This window comes from Ambystoma mexicanum, chromosome 9, assembly GCF_040938575.1.
Source record: "Ambystoma mexicanum isolate Mex_15411 chromosome 9, UKY_AmexF1_1, whole genome shotgun sequence".
NCBI classification, from domain to species: domain Eukaryota; kingdom Metazoa; phylum Chordata; class Amphibia; order Caudata; family Ambystomatidae; genus Ambystoma; species Ambystoma mexicanum.
In genome coordinates, this window is record NC_090931.1 from 1,322,944,237 (window position 1) to 1,322,969,250 (window position 25,014).

At 45.3% G+C, this 25,014-nt stretch overlaps 1 protein-coding gene across 1 annotated transcript in view; it reads left to right on the forward strand.

Annotated features, from left to right (window-relative positions):
* Nucleotides 1-25,014, forward strand: part of NIFK (nucleolar protein interacting with the FHA domain of MKI67) — a 176,457-nt gene that overhangs the window by 33,025 nt on the left and 118,418 nt on the right. The window contains exons 2-3 of the mRNA XM_069616700.1: nt 2,424-2,552; nt 4,674-4,782. Of these exons, the coding sequence (XP_069472801.1) occupies nt 2,424-2,552; nt 4,674-4,782 (238 nt within the window). The remainder of the gene's footprint in view (nt 1-2,423; nt 2,553-4,673; nt 4,783-25,014) is intronic.

The window sequence follows — 25,014 nt, forward strand, 5'->3', positions numbered from 1 at the left end:
TTGCAGATACATACCCAAGTGAAAGGGTTGCCAGGAAGCAGTGCGTGTATGCGGCAGGGATCTGGGCCCGAAATCGGAGGGTAGCCAGGTGCCCGATGCCGAAGCAGACAAGGATCAGCCTGGGAGAGGAAGAACAAAGGCAGAAAGGTGCTTCTGGAACCAAAGATGGTTCTCCTCATGTTTCAGGGAGGCTGTTCCAAAGAGAGAGCCCCCCCCCCCCCCCAACTTGTTGCATGGAGAAGCGGCTGACACTGAGGGACTTGGAGGTGGAGGAGCGAAGAGCTAGAGTAGGACGGTATTTCTGAAGGGAGAGTTTAAGGTATTGAGGACCCAGGCCCCAGAAGGCCTTGTGGACAATGCAAAAAGTCTTATACTTAATCCTTGCAGCCACTGGGAGCCAATGAAGAGATTTCAGGGCTGGAGAGATACAATACCTGGGATTGAGGCCAAGACAAGTCTCGCAGTCCTGTTCTGGATGGGTTGAAGAGGACGAAGCGTAGTTGCAGGCAGATTTAGACAGAGGCCGTTGCAATAGTCAAGCATAGAGAGAACCAGGGCTGTAGAGATGGTGTGCTTCTGGGGGAAGGAGAGAAAAGGAAGAATATCTCGGAAGAGGTGCAGTTGGTAGTTTGACTTCTTAGAGACGTTGGAGATGTGTGGAGAAAAGGAAAGCGTGGAGTCGAAGATGAGCTTGAGGTTCTTTGCCTCACAGAAGGGGGCAGGGAGAGGGAAAAAGAGAGGCCAGCCAGAGAGTGACAGGAAAGGAAGGTGCAGGTGTGCCAATAAGGAGGATCTCTGTCTTACTAGCATTAAGGCAGAGGTCGTTGGCGGCACACCACTCCTGGATTGCAGACAGTCGGAGATGAGAATGGGAGAATAGGTGGCAGAAGGGAGTCTGAAAACGAGCTGAGTGTCATCCGCATAGCACTGAAAATTGAAGCAGAGAGCAGCATTGCTGTGGGCGAGGGGTGCCGGGGTATTGGTTGGAAAGCCAGGGAGAGAGGTTAGACCCCTGGGGAACACCACAGGTAGAGAGTGAGATAGCATAAAGGAAGGACCCTACTTGGACCTGGGAGGGTCTATTGGAGAGGAAGGTCGTCAGCCAGGCCAGGGCCTGATACCCAAGTTATCACGGAGGCAGTTGAGCAGGATGGCGCGGTTGACTGTGTCAAAGGCAGAAGAGCGATCTAGTAGGATGAGGACAGATGGGGATATTAGAGTCAAGTTTGGAGAGCAGGTTGGAGGTTCTTGTGTTTACGTAGATCTTGATTAGTTTACCCAACATAGTAGCCACGTCCGGGACATTTCATGCACATGATCAAGTAAACAATATTGCTGGATGACAAGTAAACCATCCTATCATGTTGTAGACCTGCACCGTGTGGGGTATCTTGATTGTGTCTGAAATGTTGATATGCGGGCAGGTTAGGCTTCTTTAGTTTCTGCAAGGTACAGTTCCATAATCCGCACTATTTGTGTGTAGTTTACTTCTGACCATCATTCTCTTCAGATTGGCTGGGTGTCTGAAAGCGAGGCGTGGCATGTCCAGAAAAACTTCTCTCAGACGCCCATCTTGTCGCAGGATGGGTTGGAGTTCTTAGCAATCTTGCGTAGGGCTTCGAGCTCTGGATTTTATGCGACTACCAGTGGCACCCAGGTTTGTCTCTTTCGCTCTGTATTCTAAGAGGCTGATCCGGGGATCTGTGTTGCTCTGTGGATCTGGTTGTCCTTAATGATGTGGTTGTATTCACGGTTAATGAAGTCTGGTCATATATATATTTTCCAGAATGTTCTGTAAACTTATGTTACGCTGTCTTATACCGCAACTATTACCATTGGCATAGTCTCCAGGTGTTCACGTGGCTTTGTAAGAAAGAGGGTGGGGTGGGTTAGTGAGGCAAGAGGGATACAGCGTAGAATTTGTGCTCTTCTGTTGTTGCTTGAGGAACCAGCGTCCTGTGCAACAAGAACTGGCTTGTTGTAGTATCCAGAGGGATGAGGCCCATTGTCAAGGATGGGATTGTTTGTTGGTTGCAAATGTTTTTTGAATGTGTATGTTGTCATTTGGCTAGCTCGTAGGGCCCGTGATCCTTGAGGAGCAGGGATGGTTAGTACACTGGCTACTCTCATTGTTTCTAAAGTGCAATACCTTGGTTACCTTCAGGCTAACAGTCTTGATTCTTCTAAGTGCAATACACTGGCTAATCTTCGCAGTTCTAATTGCAATACCTTGGCTATCCTTGCAAGTTCTCTTGCAATACATGGGCTAATTTCACAGCTCTACTAGGTGCTACACATGGCTACCCTCAAATCGTCTGAGTGTGATGCATTGATTAACATTAGAATATTAGGTTTGTAAAACGGGATACCCTGACACTTCAAGCGTGTGTATAAGCCTGTGTATGTTTTTATTTCTATTCCAGCCAGAGAAGCTCACACCTGGTGTTATTTACTTGGGACACATACCCAGAGGACTTTATGAGCCACAAATTAAGAGTTACTTCAGCCAGTTTGGAAATGTATCACGAGTTAGACTTTCAAGAAGTAAAAAGGTAATTAACATTGTTTAAAAGATTTTTATTTTTTTTATTTTTTAAAATCATAAGTGGGTATTGAAACTGTTTAGGTAAAAGATTTTATGGGTCCATTTTCCTGTGTGCACTACTTCTTGAATAAATTTTGTTTTGTTCTGTCCTCCTTTCTTTTAAACCCTTAATGGCTGAAACTAAGTTTCCTGAATAAGGTGGATATATCTTTAACTTGAAATGTAAACCAGTAACTGTTGACTTTTAGCGACAGCTTTGCTCTGTTAACTTTCTCCTGTTTTTTGGGGGGATGGGAGACAAATATTTACACATATGTGGGTATGCATAACTGCAGAGACTTGCTTGGATACATACCCTTTTGTAGTCTGTATAGATATTATGCGTCTGTGCCCTTTGGAAGTGTTCTCTCCAAATCTGGAAACGCCAATATGCTTCTCATATCCTTGATGGGTGAGGAAGCTGCCACACGATTTATTATGTTAACAAAACTTGTATAAACCTGTTGCAAGCTAGATTATCTCTTAAGCCGCCTTGTATGCTGAGAGGGTGAGCCCACCATGTCATTGGCACTCTTACTAGACCCCTTCCCTCACTACCTATCCCCCTTGTAGCACCACAATCTGATAATGTGTACCACATCTCCTCGCAGTCCCAAATTAACCAAAACCGGAGACTGCAAGTGCTGCTATAACTGTATTGATTTACTTAAACCTCTGTAAATTATTAGAAACCAGAGACCTGTTCCCTCCCGTCTAGGCGATATATACGTCCAGCCCCTTCAATTGTTAAGAGGAGTGTGGCTTGGTTATTTGTTCCTGCTAAATTGTCTGGATCGTTCTGAGAACTCTATTCTGTGTTTTGCTGAGGATTTTAAAAGGAGGGCCCGTTAACCCTTTTGGAGGACACTGAACTTGGTTTTGAAAGGCAAGGAGTTACTTTTGTAGGACAAATTTCACAATTTAAACAAACAGGACTTAAAAGAGTAATGTGAAGCACCCTCCCTACTGGCTACTAATAAAGAACATGGTTGGCATATGATCTACTTTGTATTCAATAGACGCTCTTTAAAGGGAAGGCTCTCAAACCAACTTAAAGCACTATGTACCAGGGATGTACTATGGACCACCTTGTAAAGCAGCTTGGTGTAGTCCAAATACATTGAAGTCTTTGCCCCACCTTCTCTATTTAAAGGTGTTTGTGTGAGCCACAAATTGGTGCTCTGACAAATTTAGAGGAAGTAATAGGAGCCAGATATGTACAAGTTTATAGCATGTGTCCATGCCGCTAAATCAGTAAACAGCGGACTAAATGTGTGACCTGCTGAAGGATCGGAATACTGCACGGTGGAAAACCTTACTATACCATGTATTTGTGAAATTTGGAATGGGGTGATATACCAGAACCTAGGTGGTGCCCCTCACACTTCCTAATTACATTACATAAACCAATCCAAAATTTATGACAAAATGAGCTAAGTGTCAAATTCTCTGTGGTTAAGCCAGTTGTAGTGGAGAAAATCGTTTCACCAAAGTTAATTCCTTTTTTTTTAACCTTGAACACAGGCAAGGATGAAATCCCAAAGTATTTCTGGTAAGTGTACATAAGGGTCAACCATGTCATCGCTAGTTAAAAAGACAACATCTCTTGCCAGAAGCCTCAAAGTGCTACTTCTACCCTTTCCAGACAAATCAGATATATCTCTGGTTATGAAGTAATTTACAGGTTCTTAGTTGAGGATCAATGTTATCCCTGGGATACAACAATTCTCCTTTACAAGCCATGTACACCTTTTCTCCTGCCTCCCACCCATTCTCATTTCACTTGGATGAAATAATTCCAGAAGACAGACAAGTCTTCATATGACCAAGAGAAGGTCCAGCTTTTAGCCATTGGTTATATTGTGCACTGTCTGCTGTGGTCGGTTTGTGGAACATGGCCTGCATGTAAGGCAGGGACTTCAACGCTGCTTACCTTCAAGACACACACACAAGAATATCTAAACGCTGTTGTCTTATGTCATAGCTATAATATGTTCAAGTGCTCCATTTGTGATCAAATGGAGCTCTCCTATGATGGTGTTGACTCTTTCTATTTGCACATGTGTAACATATGTTTTTCCTGCGGCAGACTGGTGGTAGTAAAGGCTATGCATTTGTGGAATTTGAGTGTGATGAAGTGGCCAAGATTGTTGCTGAGACCATGAACAACTACCTTTTCTGTGAGAGACTCTTGAAATGTAAGTGACTTTTCTCCTTGGTGGAAATGCTTTCCATATTTTCATTCGGTACATTTAAAAGTTGAGTGCATTTGTTGGTTTACTTGATAGATTGCTAAATCTTTGCCCAGAAATGTAATACAAATCTGCTTGTTTACGGTGTCTTCACAAATGTGGCTTCTACCATACTGACCAAAATGGCATTTATTTATACATTTTCCTTGCTTTGACAAGGCATAAAATAAGCAGTGCCGCATAGCAGTTGCTATGAAATTGTGTAGGTATGCTAATTAAATTGACACTTGAATAGCAAAGTTAGCTATTTAAGTTACCCTGTTCGAAGCACTGCTCACCCTGAATTCCTCTCTGGTTCTCAAGGCTCTCACCACCCTCTTTATGTTCACTGCAAGTTCAAAGGGGCTTCACTCTTAAGTGCAAGATTTATTTATTTATTTATTTATTTATTTTTCAAACCATTGATAAGTCTATCTGGATGATACTTGTATTAAGCTAACTATATCCTCTTTGGCAAATATATATTCTCTTTGCCAGTATGCGTAACGTTGTCATGCAATTCCATTTATTATAATTTAAGTTGTTGCATAATGCAGAACTACAGTATTGCTTCTGCAAAGCACAGCATTGTCTCCATGGTTTACAGTAACGTTTAGGTTAGTGTATCTAAGTATCAATGTCAACTAGATTTTTTGTTGTTGAGGAAGGTAATAGTGATAAGTGAACACTTTTGAAAATGTACATGATCACACGGCCAATTGCTTTTAATGGCAAATCTAGTTCTGTGACCGGGTGGTTGCATTTATCGGTGCATCTGATGCCCAAACGCATGAGCGATTTTATACCAGTTACCCTGAAAGTGAGATGCTAGCAAACTACAATATTCCATCCAGTTTGACCAGTTCTCTGCATGCTACGCCATCTGCTCTGCTTAGTCTCTTATTTTCTTTCCTCTTACATAATGAATACACAAGGCTAACTAGATGTTAAGAATGATCAATCGTTCCATCCAGACTGTACATCGACACATCTACTGCAATACCAACACTGTAGTTAGCCTCCAGAGCTCATTTTACTCCGATTACGATTGCATTACATATTGGCACCTACGGGAGAGAGCTGGCCAAACGGTTTTCACAGCCTTTGTATATTCTCTGTGTGTTGATTCATGCAGCTAACCTTTTACGTTTTACAGACACTAAGCCAGAGCTCCCAAAGTCTGGTAGACTTTGACAGCGAGTACCATTTGCAGGGGATGTTTGAAACTTTATGCATTTCCATTTTTTGCAGTAAATGTCAAATAAGTTACTGTGCATAGCTGGCTTCTGGGTGACGGCAGTGTGCCAAACATAAAGTGGGTTTGTGGTCACATGCGCGATTTTACAGAAATCTCATTTACAGTTTTTGCTATGCGTCGAGTGTATTTCTTTTTAGGTCGAGTCAGTAAACTAAATTACTTAACCTGCAGGGCTAGTTGAATGTTAATAAATTAGCAAAGTCTGATTCGACGCACTAATATCTTACTTAAGCGATGCACATAAATGCTGTATTGATACTAAATGTTATGTTTTGGATCCAAAAAAATCTGGTGACATTAAAAATATGAGTACAACATTGCTAATCAAATGGGTGAGTTTGCTAATCAAGAGCGTTTTGTTAGGCAATAATTGAGAATACACAACCCTTGTCCTGTTGGTATTAGGTGACCCACCTTTTGGTAGAGGCCTGTACTACACAAGTTGGTAGTTAACTGAGCAGCCAGGCTTATCTCAAGCTGGGTAAATGTGAGCTGTAGAGCTGTAGCAATGAAATCCACCAATACAAGTACCAAGTAACACTTACACTCAAGGTTTTTGTTATACATTTATTTACTTAGTTAGCAGTTTTTAAATAAGCGTTCTTCTAAAAAGGGCAATGTATGTAACAAGCAAATACTTTTGCAGAATCGACACATAGCTAGTAGATACTCTTTAGAAATGCTTCTTACACACTTCGTACACCCTGAGGTGACTTCACTAACTAGGACAGTAATGGCATTATATATCAATAGTACACTTTGTAGATTCTGAGGTTGGAAGAAAAAGGAAAGGCTGAGGGAAGGAAAAGGTTTGAACCGGTTTTTGGAGCATGTGAGCACTTAAAACTTCCAATGAGGTCTAGATCTAACTTTTTTCAGCAATAATAGTTTAAAACCAAGTTATCACCTATGAGGGACAGTAAGTATCAAAGTCAAATGGATCAGAAGATTCTGCAGGGAGCCAAGGCAGCCAAAGTCAACTGGAGTAGTCTATGGAGCCGAGGCACTTCTTAGATGGCAAAGTCTTGCACAAAGTTAGAGAGTTTGTTGAAGAAAAAACACTGTAGGGTCACAAGCTCTTACAAAGTGTTGAGCTGAAATAAAGGAACTACTGCAAGTCTCAATTTATTAGAGCTAAAGCTACTGAGGTAAGTACATTCGAAATTCGTTCGTGCTGGAGCAGGAGCTCCCAGCCACTGCAGGAGCAGTGACCCGCGGCTGTTTAACCTTGTGCAGGACTGCACCAAGGTATGTCACCAAGCCCCAGCAATCTGCCACTATCTGGGTTACTCTTAGTGCGTTAGGCGCGGTAACCACCTCAATTCAATTTTTGTTTGTTTGTGCATTATAATACAAACACGAGCATTTGCTGCACTTTACAATCCCTGCACTTTACAATCCCTGCAATGCTTTGGCTGTCCTTTGATTGAGCCTCAAACCACTCGACCACCATTACAGCACACGAGGCTGTATCTACTCCAAGATGGCCGCCCGTGCCCTCTGAAGCCTCCCCTCTCTGTGCTTCCTTCCTCTGTCCGGAGACGCCGGATGATTGGCTCTGCCAGCCTACTTCTTCACCCATCAGTCGCCGGAAGGTGCAAGCCAGCCCTTCCTGGAAAGGCCCTGAGGGTAAGGCCAGCAACTGTCCGGAGACTGTCCCGAGCCGACCAGAGCCCAGGGCCATACCCCCTGCGCGTATTCCCCGAGACTGTGAGTAGCCAATAACTGCCTAAACTCACTGCATATGCAAAGCTACATGCGCAACTTATCTTGGTCACCCCATTACTTTAAGGCTAATACGGAGTGCCACTCAGCAAGAACCCCTATTTTACAACCTGACTCCTAATGCACTCTGCTTTCTGTTGCACATGTCCATTTCACACTTTACTCTATCCTCCCTGCCAATCTGATTCCAGGTGATCTACTGCCTGTGTACTCTGAACTATTGCCTTACTGGCCCACATTACTAAACACTTCTTCATGTGTGGTAGCCAAGGTATCTGCCTAGCCCCCACAGTACAGTGCATGGTTCTTATGCATCCGACTCTACCAGAAGTGTTAGTCTCACGCTGCCACATATGCTAATTGCCAGCAGCATTAGACCACAGAATTCTAATGTTTGCACATGCATTTTTAGCCCTAGCGTGCATTTTGTATCTTGGTACATTGCGCTGTACCCTATGGTCACCAACAGGCCACTTTTATGTCTGTGTGGCGTATTATGGCACTAGTAGACCACCTCATAACTGTATTGTGCCTCATGGTCACTCATGGTCACTAGTAGACCACCTTATAACTGTATTGTGCCTTATGATCACTAGTAGACCACCTCATAACTGTATTGTGCCTCATGGTCACTAGTAGACCACCTCATAACTGTATTGTGCCTTATGGTCGCTTACAGACGACCATTTCAATTGTGTTGTGCCTTATGGTCGCTTAGAGACCTTTGCTCAATTGTGTTGTGCCTCACGGTCGTTTACAGACCACTGTTTAATTGTGCTGTGCTTCATGGTCACTTACAGACCACTGCTCAATTGGGTTGTGCCTCATGATCGCTTAGAGACCTCTGATCAATTGTGTTATGCCTCATGGTCGCTTACTGACTATTGTACTACTGTGCTGTGCCTCGTGGTCGCCTAGAGACCACTGTACTATTGTGTTGCAAATACGCCTTTTTGATTGCCCCTTAGCGCGTCTCATAGCCTTTAACAAACTACATTCCACGGTATTCCGGTAGTGAAGTGATGACACAAACATAGTTACTGCCACAGGGCACTGTACTGCTAAATGTCTCCTTGGATTACTGTATCTTGGGCTAGAAATTCTAACTTAAACCTAGATATCGTCATAGGGCTCTGTACCAAGTGACTCCCTAAACTAATGTACCTTGGACTAGAAGTGCTGATTCCAACCTAGATATTGCCATAGGGCTTTGTATTGCCATTGTACCTAGTACTCCTAAAATGTACACTACCAGGAGCCCATTGTCCTGCATTACCCTTATCCTAGCTACTACTCTGCTAACAATTACATTGGTAAACTATCACCCTCCCACCATCACACTAGTATCATACCCACTTGGGATTAACACAGAAAGGCTCTCCAAATCAACTATGCAAGAATTACTGTTATCTCTACCATGCATGACTACTGTCAGAAACAGCAGACTCCGGGCAAGACTACCTAAATTATATGAACCACTTGCCAGAACACTAGCACCTAGCAACAACAGATCCCAAATCTCACTTGCCACCAATACTAGCAAAGCCAAAGGCAACCAACTACAAACCACACAGACGATAACACCAGCCAGCCCACCTTGCCATGTGCTTAAAGGAGCTTTAATAAATGCTAGATCCCTGATAGCACACGCCATTGAGATATCGGAGATCATACAGCTAGAACAATTAGACCTGTTAGCAGTAACTGAAACTTGGTTGCACGCCGCCGCAGGCCCTGCACTATCCCTAGCGATCCCTAAAGGTTACACCATCCTCAGATCAGATAGAACTGAGGCACGAGGTGGTGGAATTGCACTCATTGTAAAAGACAACTTACCAATCAGACTTATACCACACTTGGATACCAACTCGTGCGAGAATGTATCAGCCAAACTTAATCTAAATTGCACCCAAACTCTTACAATCCACCTTACATATAGACCACCTAATTCCATAGGGACTTTCGAAGATGACCTATCCAATATCATAGCAAATAACTTAAAAAAACTCCTCCCAAGTCATTCTATTAGGAGAATTTAATTTAGGATATAATGACCCTAAAGACGTACATGCATCTTCTGTGGCAAATATCCTCAGAGAACAAGGTCTCACCCAAAAAGTAGTGGACCCTACACACTCAAAAGGAAGAACTCTGGATTGGATAGCGGAACATAACTGTAATGCGACCATCTCTTCCAATTCACCTGTGTTATGGTCAGACCACCATCTCATAACTTTCACCCTTAACATTGAGAAAACTATTGCCCCGCCCGCTCCACTAGCTCCCCCAGACCCTACTCGCAACAAAAAAAGCATCACTTGTGATAAACTACTCCCCCTCATCTTACCTACCCTCAATGCCCTCCCAGAAAATCTGGGACCAGATGCCTTGATCAAAGTATTCAACCATACTATGACCACTTCCTTGGATACTATTGAGCCATTTAAACTTAGGAAAAGCAACCCGAAGGCGCACCTCAACTCTTGGTACACACCCCATCTAAAAACATTACGTACCAAAAAAAGATCATGCCAACTACGATGGACAACTCACCCCTCTGAAGAAAATAAAACAAATCTGCGCGCTATCTCTGCCCTCTACAAAAAAGAAATACTCCTTGCCAAACGCGAATCCTACAATTCAAGAATAGCCCAAGCTAATTCTAGTACTAAGGAACTCTTTGCTATCCTCAAAGAACTTGAAGCACCCATCCCTGTACCTGACAACTGCATTAAGGACAAAACTTGGTGTGTAAACATTCAACAAGCATTGACAGGTAAAGTTGCTACCCTTCAAACAAAAATTAAGAATAAAAAAGCCTCACTATCAACCAACTTGCCTAGCAATACTATTATATCCCCCCCCACCACTTCTGACACACTAACAGGATTCAAATTTTCAAAAGTCACTATCTTCGAAACAGAAAAGACAATACTCTCACTCAAACCGTCTAACTGCCACGGTGATCAGTGCCCGGCCCAACTTATAAAGGACGCAGCCAGAGAGCTATCACCTTCCATTACCAAATTGATCAACGCTTCATTTAGGACCAACTGCATCCCTACTAACCTCAAGGAATCTTGGGTGCTCCCCTTACTAAAGAAACAAACCTTAGACCCTCTAATTCCTACAAACTACCGTCCCATTACTACGGTACCGTTCCTCCTGAAAATCTTAGACAAAATAGCCTATCTACAAATTCAGAAATACTTGGAATCCAATCATCTGCTGGGATCTAGACAATCAGGCTTCCGGCCCCAACACAGGACAAACTGCGCTAATTGATTTGAAGGCCCAGATTGACGACCTTAGGGACAGGGGCGACCTAGCTCTCCTCTTGCTCCTGGACTTATCAGCCGCATTCGACCTGGTCGATCACCAGGTCTTGTGCAGCCACCTGGACTCGGCAGCACACTTCACCCCTGAAGCTATTGCTTGGATACAATCCTTCCTTAGTGATCGTACCATGAGAGTATTCTCTCCTATTGCTTCAGCTGACCCTATCCCTATCACGTGTGGTGTCCCCCAGGGTTCTTGTGTCTCACCTACCTTATATTACATTTTCACTAAGCCCCTTTTCGATGATCTGGATCATCTAGGTATCACCTACACTAACTATGCAGATGATACACAGATCCTCTTACCAATTACCGGTGATTATGAAAAGGATTTGGCCTTGGTAAATAAGGTTTACCTCATCATCCAGGCATGGATGGCCTCCCATGGACTATGTCTGAATGATGACAAGACAGAGATCATCATCCTGGGTACACAACTATCACTAAAGAAACTAAGCCCTAATTATTCTGCCTTTAGCGTTGATAACAACATTATTACAACTGCCAAGGATGTAAAAACACTAGGATTTTACCTGGATTCTGCCCTATCGTTTAACAAACAGGTAAACACGCTGTCCTCGGCCACAGCCTATACCTGTAAATTAATCGGAGCTGGTAGAACCTTCTTTTCCAATGCCAGCTGCATCACCGTTGCTAGAGCTCTTATATTATCAAGACTCGACTACTGTAATGCCATGTACATTGGGGCGAGTAAAGAAACCACTAAGAAAATCCAACTCCTGCAAAACAACGCCCTTAGAGCTGCGCTGGGAATTGCGAGGAGAGACCATATCTCGGACACAAGAAGAGCTCACAACTGGCTCTCTACGATTGACAAAATAAAACTTAAAGTTGCCTCCCTGACTCATAAATGTGTAAACAAAGAAGCCCCTCGCTATCTTATGGACAGAATCATCACTAAACCTAAGACAAGACTAACTAGACATTCAAATACTAACTGTCTCCTGACCCCCAGATTCAAACTAGCCAGAGTGGGAGGCAACAGCTTCCAGGTCAAGGCCACCCAATTATGGAACTCACTCCCCACCTCACTCAGACTAGAACCATCCTACACAAAATTTCGCCACACCCTTATAAAAATGCTCAAAGTCTCTGATGACTAAGTGGTCCTTGGCGTTTACCCTCGTCACCTAGATCCTATCCTCTTTTACTTCAGACTCCAACTGGTATGCCGTCTATAAAGACTGGGTATAAACTTTTCTTATACATATTGTATATATATTCTCTGCGCTATTTTTATGTAAAATGTAAATAATTGTAAAAATGTTATCCTTACTATGTTTGTTGACTATACTGTAATTTCTATCTATGTACAACTAAGCTGTGAGTAATCTTATGTGATGCGCCCGACTACCTGTGGGTTTGGTGCGCAATACAAGTAATAAACTAACTACCCCAAGTTAGAAAAGTACCTTAGGTCAGAAGAAGAGTGGGCCAGCTGGCTTCTGTCTGGTTGCAGTGATGCAGATTCTGCATCTCAGTCGTGGGGACAAGAGGGAGGACGCCTGGAGGACTCCTGCGGCAGCAATTTGGAGGTCAGCGGCAGCTTCGGGCTCTTTTGAGGTCAGCATCACTTCAGTTTCAGCTCTTGGTAAACGGCACCACCGCGGATCTTGGCTTTCTTCATTCCTTGAGTCCTGCACTCTGGTGAGGGGACTCGAGCCCTGGTCGTCCTGCTTCTGCAGGGTCCTGGGGAGACTCCTGGAGCTTCTGGCTGGATCACATACGTTGCACTCGACTATGGATTTCTTGACCCCTGGCACTCTGTTCCTGCAGCAGCAAAGAAGTATTGCCAGTCAGGGAAGGTATTCCAGTGGAGTTCCTTGGATTAGTTGGTCCCACTAACCCAAGGGAAGAAGTCGTCCCTTCCGGAGCTTCTCTTGTTGATTAGAAAAAGGAGTTTTGGCACGGCAGCAGGGCTTCACCGGGCAATTCAAAAGTCCAGGAGGATGCAGCAAGCTTTGTTCACAATTTCTTCGTCGGGTTGTTCTTACCAGTGGTCGAGTCTGTCTTCAGTCTCAAAACCCTCGCCATTTAAGCAGGTTTCTCCCATTCATGCATAGGAAAAATTAAACCACTGCCACCAGCCATTTTAAAGTAGTGATGGTAAGATCAACAATGTTGCATGAGTAGGTAGGAAAAGTAACCCCCCAGCACTCCACGTAAGATGGTGTGTGCTGGACCTACAAAGAGAAAAGCTAAGTATAAAGTCAATTTCACTTTACTCTTCTTGGGAACAGTAGTTCACAAAAGAAAAGGTATTTAAACCTTTTTAAAGGATTTCTCTGTGACACTGCACTGAAGGTGCTGTGTGTCACAAGTTGATGCCTATGAAGTTTGTCCGACTCCAAAACCAAAGGAAACACAAAAAGGGTTCACTCACTCCAGGGTTAAAATTCTAAAGTCCAGCAAAAGAGCTGGGGGTCTCTAAGGTTGAAGGGAATTGGTGCAGAAATTCAAATTCTCCATAACACATTTTAATTGGCAAACTCTGCTAATCAATTTTTCAAAACGATGTGTGCCTTGTTTGAAGAGATGATGGCAAGACAAAGTTTTAAACACCCATTTTGTAAGTAGGGCGCTTGTGTTTAGTTTCAACTAATATCCTCCCATGGTCATTAAAAAGTGTATGTAAGTGTTGGCCACTTTCAGCATGCTGTAGAAGACGCAAGTCAAATAAATCCATTGCTTGTGCTAATGGTTATCAGCTGGGTCATTACCAAGTGACCTTTGTCAAAAGCAATCGATCAAAAATATCTACCAGTTTTCGTGTGGTGGAAGGGTTTTTTCAAACCTACTCTGTTGAAGGATTCTTTGTGAGATGTCCACTTTAGTAAGTAGCAGTGGTGCACACGGGTAAATATAAAAATACTCTAGGAACTAGTGATGATTAAATTAACACTAGCAAATAGAAGTACTCTATATTATGCATATGACTCCATTAGTTGGTCAGTTTGATACACCCACCTCACTTTAGAGGAATGCAGCTTAATTCAGTAAGCAATGTAATACGTTTAGGAGCTAAGGTGGGGCAGAAGAAAATTGTTACACGCAATAAAAACCATATACCTTTTTATACAAGGCTCAAAGTTTGCACTCTTCACTACCCAATGCATGGTAATTGACGCTTGACAAGTAAGAAATTCTGTGCTGTTATTGTGGGGATTTGCGGAAACCTAGTGACTTTTTAAGCCTGGCTAGTAGCTTGCATCTTGACATTTGTAGCCCTGCCTTATGAATCTTAGGGAGCACCAAACAAAAACTTCAACAGTTGTACCTTTTTATGAGCAAAACACCAATGTTCAAGTAATTTTGTAAGGGTTTAATGCAGTCTCAAAAGTCCCATACAAAAGCATTAGGCTCCATGCAATAGATGATTTTCCAACTCTCAATTCCTCCACACTGGGTGGAGCCCTGATGGGAACCATAAAAGGTGCAACCCTGTACCCATTAAGGAACACACCAGCCCTCGATAAATGAGGCATTTGGGATAACTGCTCACAATCTGTTGGGTTGCTGGAGGCCTCCAGGATTCTATGGCAGTTTTGTCCTTGTGGAATTTGACAGCTGCTATCGCTATTATTGTCGTCACTGCTTCCGTCGGAGGCTGTTACCAGATGTGGAATACCTAGCAAGCTGGACCCATCAGTGATTAAGATGTCTGACTTTGATTCCCCATGTTTCAGGAGATCCCTCCTGACGGGACTGGCAGGAGGAGTTGTGCGGACCCTGTACATGGTTGGTAGTCACTTGTTCACAGGACTTTCGACTCGAGGCAGGTCCTTTTCCTAGGCTACAGCATCAAGGTTAGAAACGTCTGAATACACAACCGCGATGGCTGCAGAGTGCCAAGGCAGAAGGGGTCACATAAAAAGCCTTTCTCTGGGCAGTGTTGGGCTAAGGGTGATCCAGCAACTCTTGCAAGTTCAGAGATGGCTGGAGCTGGACCCTTTGTAGAAGATGGGACCTATTGTGCCAACCAGTCCAAGGGCGTGAGGCACTTTAATATGTTCTCCCCTTATTGAAGAAGTAAGGCGTAGAGCATTGAGGTGTATGGCTTGGCCTATGCTTATGGTGGTGGCATTTCCACTGGCATCCCTCGCCAATCTTCATATACCAGAAAGCTCTTAACTGATCCAAAACTCTGCATCAAAGCTTCTCCTTGCACACTCCCCTACAGAACACATCTCCCCTGCACAAAGGGTACGCCACTGGTTGCACATCCTTCAAAGCCATGTGCATTACCCACCATGCTATCCATAAGAAAGGCCCTGAATTCCTCCAAAACAAACTTGCACACAGCCACCCCACCGAGTTCTCCGATCAGGCTCGGCACACCACCTGGTAGTCTATTTCACACCAACCCCTACCCCCCACCTCCTTCTGGTTATTCAGACTAGGAGGAGCCTGCTTCTCCGTCCTGGCTCCCACCTTCGGGCACTCGCTTAGTCTGTCTTGTAGAGGATCACCTGGCTTTCAGGAAGGGCTTCAAAACCTGGCTGTTCCTTCCCACGTCCTGAACACCCCCCTCCACCACCCTCCATACCGGCACTGACCGGCAATCAGCCCCCCTTCCCATGCCCACCCCCTCCTGGACAATTTTACCTTGCCTCGCCCCCAAGGGCTCGGCGTCGGAGGAGTCGAGGGCTTCCAGTAACTTGCACTTGGTAAGAATTTGGTAAATGAGCCCGGTATTGCAATCAAACAGTTCTGAGGGTGGGTGGCAACATATCACACTTAAACGCATCTCTAGGTTGAGCAATTGGATCAGTTTGAAGGAGGATGATTAGTTGCATTGGAATTATCATTGGAGTTTGCCACTGTATGTAACTCTAGTGCATATGAGGGTAGGCATTGCTGCTACAACTAGACATTTAGGATGGGAATTTTATCGCACTTAAAGGGCCGGGCGGGGGGGGGGGATTGTGTCGGTGGACACTGTATCATTCTAAGATCCACACAGTCGGTGGGTATTTATTGCACTTAGATCGGTTCTAAATATATATTTTTTATTAAGTTTTGCAACATGAAACTTTAAAACAATCCCATTCTCCCCACCCACTCCACCCGGGATATTCCACCTGTCGTTTAGTTTATCTTCTCAGTTTCTTATCTGAAAATGTCAAGAATCCTGATTTTGTGTGGGCACCATTGTGCCATATAGTCACTTTGTAGGTACTCCAGCATGTCCGACCACTCCTCCCTAAATTTCTGGTAGTTCCCTTGCAGGTTGTATATGGGACCAAGCTCTACGTACCCAGTCTATTGCGATGGGCGGGGGTATCTGCTTCCATTTTTGGGGCGATTTCCAACCACACCCCGATTAATAGTCCCATGAAGTTTCTTTTCTGCGTTTTGATGAGGGTTTTATCTTTAGGGTCCCAGATCCCACAGAGCCAAACTTCCTCCCCCAGGGCCCCTGCTCCCGGGAACATTGAGTTCATATGATCCTTCACATCCCTCCAGTATTGTCGGTTTGGGCAGTCCCACCAAATGTGTCTCCAATTACCTTCCCCGCCACATGCCCTCCAGCATTCGTTGGGGGAGTCTCGGAACATCGCGTGGAGCCTTTCTGGTGTGTATTGCTATTGGAGGAGGATTTTCATCCACATTTCTTTTGAGTGTATTGCTTTTGTAAGTTTGGCTATCATCCCCCACGTGTATTCCCACCGACCCCTGGGGATCGTCCTTCTCCGGGTCTTTTCCCATCTCTTGATATATTGCCATGTGACTTTCTCCTCTGGGGAGTTGATGATCTATGTGTTAGAGACAAACTTCTTTGTCCCATCATTTGACATGATGTAGTTTTCAAACGGGGTTAGTTCTCTGGTGGCCGCTTGTTGTATTCTCAGTGTATCTAGCCAGTGGTACAGTTGATCATATTTATACCTTTCCTTCCCCTTTAAGTGCATTAATGCAGCACAGTCTTCAAACTATTTTATCTGTTGGTCCTGATACATGTCCCCGACCATTTTGCAACCTGCTGCTTCCCACTTTTGAAAAGCCTTTTTCTCCAGGCCCAGCAGGAATTCTGGGTTTCTAAATGGGGGCATGAAAGGGGCTGGGGTCCTTGGTTAGTGTACCTTTCTTGGTTGCTCCGTCCCATATTTCCAATGCTGCCTGTATAATTTCGCTTATATGTAGGTTTGGGTGTCCATGTCTCTTCCCCGCCCATAGCATGTGTCTTGTTGGGGTTGTCGCCACTGCCCTATCTTGGGCCACCCACAGTTTTTGGGAGTTGTCCAGTATCCATTCCTTCAACACCAATAGTTGGGCTGCCTCATATCTTCTAAAGTGGGGCAGTGCACATCCCCGTCTTTCCGAGAGGCTGTTAGAACCAAGTTTGAGTTTCTTGGTGTTTTCCCTTGCCAGATGTACTCTTTGACTGCTTTAAAGAATGACATTGGGAGGTTTATTGGCAAGGCCTGAAATAGGTACAGGAGTTTGGGTAGGATGGACATCTTAATAACCGTTATCCGCCCCCACCATGTTATCGATAGTGGGTTCCACCTTTCCATGTCCCATTTAATTTGTTTCAGTAGGTCCGGGTAGTTTTGGGAGTATAGTTGCTATATTTTGTGTGTTGGGGTGATACCCAGGTATTTGGCCCCCGTTTTAGCAATTTTTAGTTGGAGGTTGTCTGCTAGCGATTGAATTTGTGTTGTCATCCGCCAGTATCTGGATTTCTGCCTGTTAATATTAAGTCCAGATAGGGATCCATAAGTGTCTATCTCTTGCATGAGGCTTGGGAAAGAGTTTTCAGGGTCTCCTATTATTACCAACATGTCATCTGTGTATGCTACTGTTTTGCGGGTAGTCCCTCCCATATCTATGCCCCTTATATCTTGTTTTCCCCTTATTTGTGTTAACAGTGGCTCCAGGAAGATGCGTATAGCAGGGTGGATAGTGGGCATCCCTGTTTCGTCCCTCTCTCTCTCGATAAGTATCTTGTAAGTATCTTGTTAGACAAGGACCCGTTCACCGCTACTCTGATGTTAGGGAAATTATAATTGGCTTTTATCATTTTAATGAATGTTTCTCCTATCCCCATTCTTCTCAGTATGTGGAATGGTAGGGACCATTCTACTCGTCGAACGCCTTTTCTGCGTCCAATGTTAGGAATAATACGCACGCCGGCAGTAATACCACAATGTGGAGGACACTTTTAATGTTGTAGTGTGCATCGTCCGGGGACGAACCGACTGATCCTGATGGATCAACTTTGGAAGCACCTGGGTAAGCCTGGAGGCCAAAATTTTAGTGTACAATTTAGCGTCTAGATTCATCAGCGTTATCGGTCGGTAGGAGGATGGTAATTCAGGGTCTTTCCCCTTTTTGTGTATCACCAGCATCTTAGCCTCATTCATCATTTGGGTGATGTCATTATCTTTGAAGGAATTATATAACTCGGTCAGGATCAGGGCCAGTATATCTCTGTATTCCTTGTAGAATATTGCTGTATAACCGTCTGGGCCCGGGGCCTTATTTCTGGGGAGATCTCTAGTCGCCTTGTTAACCTCTTCTAGTGTGTTTCTCTGTGCCCGATAGTACTGGGAGGTCCACACTCTCCAAATATGACTTTTGGAGATTCTCATCTGGATGATCTGAGGATTACATACTTCTGTAGAACTGCTCGAATATCTTCCCCATTTCCGTTGTTTGGGTCTCTCTATTACCCATATCATCCCGGAGAGCCATCACTGTCCTATCTTGAAGTTTACCCTTCAGTCGTCTGGCTAGTAGCTTATCTGCTCTATTTGCCTTCGTGTAGTACCAGTGTTTTAGCCTAAGTAGGTGCCTTTCTGCTTTGTTTTTGTGCGGATAGATTCTAGCTGTCCTTGGACATGTCTCAGAGCCTTTTGGAATTTGATGGTCGGTTTCAGCAATATCTCTGCTTGAATGCTACTGAATTTGGCCTCCAGCTCCCTTTCCCACTGGTTGTTAAGCTTCGCTTTTTGGGCCTTTAATGCCATGAAGTGTCCCCTAGTTACTGCCTTTAATGCTTCCCATTGTGTTTCTATCGATATGTCTGGGTGGTGGTGGTTGTTTGTGAGATACTCAGAGATGTGTTCTCAGACCTAGTTCGAGATCCGGTGCTGGGGAAAAATCTCCTCAGGAAGTCAAGATTTCCATAACCTGGGCACCCGTGGGGCTAGCGCTATCTCGGCCCAAAGAGGGGCATGGTCGGACAATGAAATGGAGCCGATGTCTATCGTTCGTGTTTTGCCTAGGATGCCTGGCAAGGCCCATCGATAGCCTATGCTGGACATCGTGTGGTGTACGTGTGAGTAGTATGTATAGCCTTGGTGATTGGTATTAATGTGTCTCCAGATGTCTCCCGGTGCTAGCTTGGACATTTTCTTTTTTAGGGCCTCCGTGGGAGGGCATTGTCCCTGTTGTCTGGGAGCTGATCTGTCTAGTGAGGGGTCCCATGCAATTTTCAGGAACCCCCCTGCCCCCCAAGCACCACCCCCCTAGTATTTCCGCTGGAGCAAAACATTCCAGCTTTTCAAGCATGTCCTTAAGGTCCTTTAGGAAACCCTCCTGACCTGTGTTGGGGGGCGTAAACCTCTGCCAGCGTCAGGGGGGGGGGGCTGGTAGCCTTCTATTTCTATGTTTTCTAACAGATATCTGCCCTGCTCATCCGCCTCTGTTTGGAGCACCTGTACCTTTAGGGAATCCCTGAATGCAATCAGAATCCCCTCCTTTTTGTCTTTTGCGTTTGCCTGTATTATCTGGTTATATCCCCTCAACCGAACCTTTCCCTTGTCCTGACCCTTTATGCGCGTTTCTTGAAGCCTGATGTCCAATCTGTCTTGTTTCAGATAATGTTCTACCTTTTTCATTTTCACAGGGGAATTGATGCCTCAGACACTATGTTAGAACCTTGGTACCCATCACGTTTCTAGATGGAGAGTCTCTAGTTGATTGCCTTGATATGTTTCCTGAGTATTGTGGTGGTTCCCGGTTAGGGGTGTTACGGTATTAGTTTTATGACGGTACAATAACCTTCTTGCCAAATGACGGTATATCATGGTTATTGCGGTATAGCAGGTGGAGTTAACTAATCTTAACAATTTTCTAAAAGGTCAGAAATTGTCAGATTTATCATCACAAACAAAACCATGCACCCAGGGCCAGAATTGGGCTTTTCAACATACTTTCCACTGAAATGCCACCCCTTGCTTGCACCAAACACAAACGCACGTGTGGAGAGGAGGGGGAGGTGGGGCCCTGCTGCGACTGACAAAGCAAACTGAATAGCTTTTCTTAAGTGGTCATTTAGGCTTTTAGCTCCCCCACTGGCTACTGGTGAAGATGAACATGTTGCCATATTGATAATCTGCATGCCACAGATCAATGGAGTCTGATGGTAGTATACGCTTGTGCGCATACACGCACACGCACTCCCTCTTTACGTTACAGCCTTTAGTTTACTTCTGGACCAAAAGGTGTTCAGTAATCACGGACATGTTACCCTTTGGTATGGCAGCAGGGAATACCCACAGAGATGATTAAATTTCGCAGTGTGACTTATTATATGTAAATTCAATGATAGAACCAGGGGAATCCGCCATTGTCATATGTTTAGAAAACATTATCCATTATAAATATATAAACCCCAAAGCCGCCAACCCAAAGGTCCGGGAGGATAGCTCAGCGGCAACGTGCGTGCCTTGGAAGCAAGACGACACAAAGCAACACAGGTTCGATCCCTGGGTCCGCGCTTAGAAACCTCTGGGTGTTTAAGCACGTTATAAATGCGCAACTAAGACAAAAACAATTACGCAACAAAATGAACAAAACCAATTTCTTTAACAGCGCCTCGATGCCCTGGGGCTGTGAGCGCTTTAAAAAAAAAAATGTAAATTAAAAAAAAGTAAACCCCTTTCCTTCTTGGCACTGTATTTATTCTTCCTATTGCTAACATGTTGATTTTGTGTCAGGCACGTGTGGTTTATGGAATGGCATTAAAAACTGCTCAAACTGAAACTACTTGGCAGACTGCACATCCAACAGTGCAAGACCAAGACTGCGCAGAACTTGCCTACTGCAGTCTTTCCAAACAGGTTGAAAAGCACACTTAACGGTATGAACGGTATACCGGTATAAACAATGTGACGGTTATTATTGTTCAATTAAGTGGTTCACGGTATCTTTAACGGTATACCGTAATACCCTTACAACCCTATTCCCGGTTTCTCTCCCCCTCTGCCCCCAAAACTGCTCTGGGATGAGCCCTGTGTTTACTATGATCGCTCAGGCGTTGAGCCGTGCGCGCCATGCTCATCTATCCCCAGGGGTAACTTGTAGGGTGTACTAAAACTCTCTGAAATCCAAGTGGTGCCACAGGGGCCCTCCATTCCCCCTCCCTCCGCACCTTAAATTGTGGAAAACTCTCCTCCTTCCAGATTGTACTCTTCATGTCTGTATGTGTGGACATGCATGAGTGTGCTGATGGAGACTTCAATGCTTCTCCTTTTATTGTTGCGTCTCTTTGGGCGAGGGACCTTTTTCCTTTCTTTCTGTTTTCGTCCAGTGCCATTCTGACCTTTCTCTTTGTGTCTCTTCTCCCCATGTGGTTCTTCGTCTTGGTCGTGAATGCCCAGTATTTGTCTTCCCTCCTCGCATGTCGTTATCCTCCTCCTGCTTCCCCTCCCATGTAACTAGGAGCCAGAAGGGGAATGTCAATTTAGATCTGATCTGTTTTAACATTTAGGGCTTTTACCACTGGGCCCATATCTCTGCGCTTCTGTAGTGTGGACTGAGCCAGATCTTGATATAGTTGCACCTCCTCCCCATTCATCCTGATATGTTCCATTGTCCGGGCTTCCCATAGCATCTCTTTTTGGGAATATGAGGAGAGGGCGACTAGAAAGTCTCGCGGCCTCGCCCCTGGTTCTCTGCTTTTCTTTGGACCTACCCTGTGGACCCTGTCTATTTCTGCTTCTTCGTCCTCCTTTGCGCCTAGGATCTCTTTAAAGACCTGTTGAACTGTTTCTTTCAGGTCTCTGTCGTCCACCGTTTCTGCCATGTTTTTTATTCTTATGTTCAATCTACGACATCCTCGCACTTTAATTCAAGGTTGTGGGTACGTTTTAGGAGCTGTTCTTGGATATCTGCATACTATTGAGCTTCCTCGTCCAGGTTTTGGGTTTTCTCCAAGGTATCCGTCCTTTCTCCCAGATTCGTTATCTCTGTTCTTAGTTCTTGCATTGCTGTTCGCATGTCCTTTTTCATGGCCTCGAATTGTCTGTGTTGTTGCTAGGAATTGCGTCTGGAACTCCCCAAACCACATTTCATGTCCGCCCTGGTTTCCATTTCAGGATCAAGCGTGTCCGTGGTCACTTTCGTGGGTTGAGCTTCTTGGATTTTTTTCCTTGTGGATGGGTTGGAGTTTTCTGGCCCCCACAGTTGTGTTAGGCTCTGATCCCCTTTTTTCTGTGATGCCTGTTGGCTCTGTTCCGCTGTACTCCCCCTGGATTTTGACATAGGTGCTGGTGGGTTCGTCTATAGTACTGTTTCTGATGCCCTTCCAGCCCTTTTTTGGGGGTGTCTGTTGCTCTGTTTGACCCCTCTGGGTCCAATGGGGGTATGCCGTGGCCCTTTCCTCTGTCCCTACTTGGCGTTTACGAGTCCTAGTGGGAGTTGCCGTACCCTGTAGTGCTGCTCTTGAGATCCCAGTCGACCTACTTCAGCTCTCCTTGTTATGGGATTGTTGGTGCTTACTGCTCCCCCTCTGTCTTTGGACCCTTGTTCCGGGTCCGGTCTGATGCCCTTTGCTGCAATTAGGTCCTTGGAGATTAGTGATGGTGATTCCTGTAGGGCTTATAGTTTGCCTCTCTCCCCACAGTAATACTGAGTGTGTCCCACTCCTGTGTTGAGGGGGAGTGGAGGCGGGGGGGGGAGCGTCCCACTGGTCCCCAGACCGCTATCCGTGGGGCTGTGCTACAGGGTCCGGTGGGGTGGGGGGCTTTTTTACTGTAGGCTTTGGGCCCCTTGCTGCTCCCAGCTGGTGGTGGTAGGTCTGACCCCACCACTCTCCCCTGCACCGCGTACCTGATGAAAGCGGCTGCCGGGCCCGTGGTCTCCCCCCTCTCTTCCGCACTCAGTCTTCTGTGGGTGCAGCCTGTTTCTTTGACTCCCAGCGAGTCAGTCCACCTCCGAATATGTGGCTGCTGTCCTCTCTTCGGGGGAGGGGTTCCCGGGCCCGCTCTGGTCCGTCTCCTGCGGCGGGGCTCCTACTCTGCTCCCCGTGGAGGGTCACGGCGTCAGGGGAGTTGCGTGCGACAGAGCTCGCCTCGGTGCTTGGGCTGCTTGACTTCGCTCACATCGAGCCTTCACAGTCCGATATATTTGTTGCCCACTACTTCTGCCTGTGGTGGTCAGAGGTTTTCTGCGTCATTATTGGCTTTGTTGATGCGGCCGAAATAGGGGGGATGGAGCGACGCTGAAGCACGTCCACTTATCGCCGCCATCTTGGAATCGTTCTATTTAATTTTAACGCATACAAAAATATACAATTACTTTTACCGGAAAGAAATGCTGTTTTTTGGGGGGTAGAGGGGTCCATAGATGTGGTGGGTGAATCCAGTGATGCAGATGCCTGCGTTCTCATCAACGCCAAAAGCGGTCAAGGTTCAGTAGAACCCCATATGCAAGCCCCCCGACTTCAATAAGCAGGCTAGTGGTCCTGTCACGAAGAAGACACCCAGCGGGAAGAGTACACATGTTTCAAGACGCACTAAAAACATACCCCCTGGATGAATGCGGACCACATCGTTGACTGTTCATGGCCATGCTGTGTTCAAGGAAAAACCCCTTTCTAAATGATTAGTCTACTGGGCCATCACATTCGCCGCACAACAGATCTCCCAAACAGAGGGGGAGTAGACCCGTTTCGGGCACCGTGCCCAAAAAGGCCCTCCTTTCGTGAGCCGAAGGGCACGCGTCGAAAACAAAAATCTTCTGCCTCTTCAAACGCGTAAAAAAATGCAGGTGCCTATGTCCCAAAGACGCTCCTTAAGCCTAGAACATCGAAGCCCACTGGTCCTTCGACTGCTTCACCATCCAAGCCACCCTCTTCTCAGGAAATTGGCTATACACCCTCTGAGGCTACACTATCTGGGGATCTGCAAAATAAAAAAGCAGACCTTCCCCCCCCCCCCCCCCCCTCCTCCTCCTCCTCCCTTCAGGAAGACCCTACCTCTCCTGTTTTCCAAGTCCACTGACAGGACACCTGAAAGTTTTGACAAGATGATTTCTCTGAATTGTTTTTGTAGATTTCATGGATTGGCACCCCGAGGAATTTAGTAGACCCCAGGATTCTGCGCATGGTGAAAGGGTTATCTGGTGGGGAACCACCTTCTAAAGTATTAAGGCTAGACAGTTCTCAACCCAGCCCTTATACCCAACCTGTCACTTCACGTATCCAAGACCCATCTCGGGACTTGTATTGTAGATCCTCCTAACTTGCAGGATCCAGGGTCTGCGGGCGACCAATGGTCAGGATCAGTATTATGACGACCCCGATATTTGTCATTCTCCAGCATGGGGTCTGGCATGGATTCACATGCTCATGAATATTCCCCGTCGTCAGGCTGGGAATCCTCGGTAAAGAAAAAAATCGGTATCAGTTTCGTTTCTGATCTGTCTTTCTTAGTAGTAACCAATCACTGATCTCTGGGTCATACTGCCCCCAGCCAATGACTGCCCTCTCCCTAAGCCCCGCCTCTGGCAGCTATCCGCAGATTTTTATCGCACCTTCAAGTGTTGGGAGTCCTCGTGCTTAGCGAGTTTTTTGCTGCGTTTTCGCACTTTTTCAGGAGATTTTCTCGATTTTTCGGTTTAATCGAG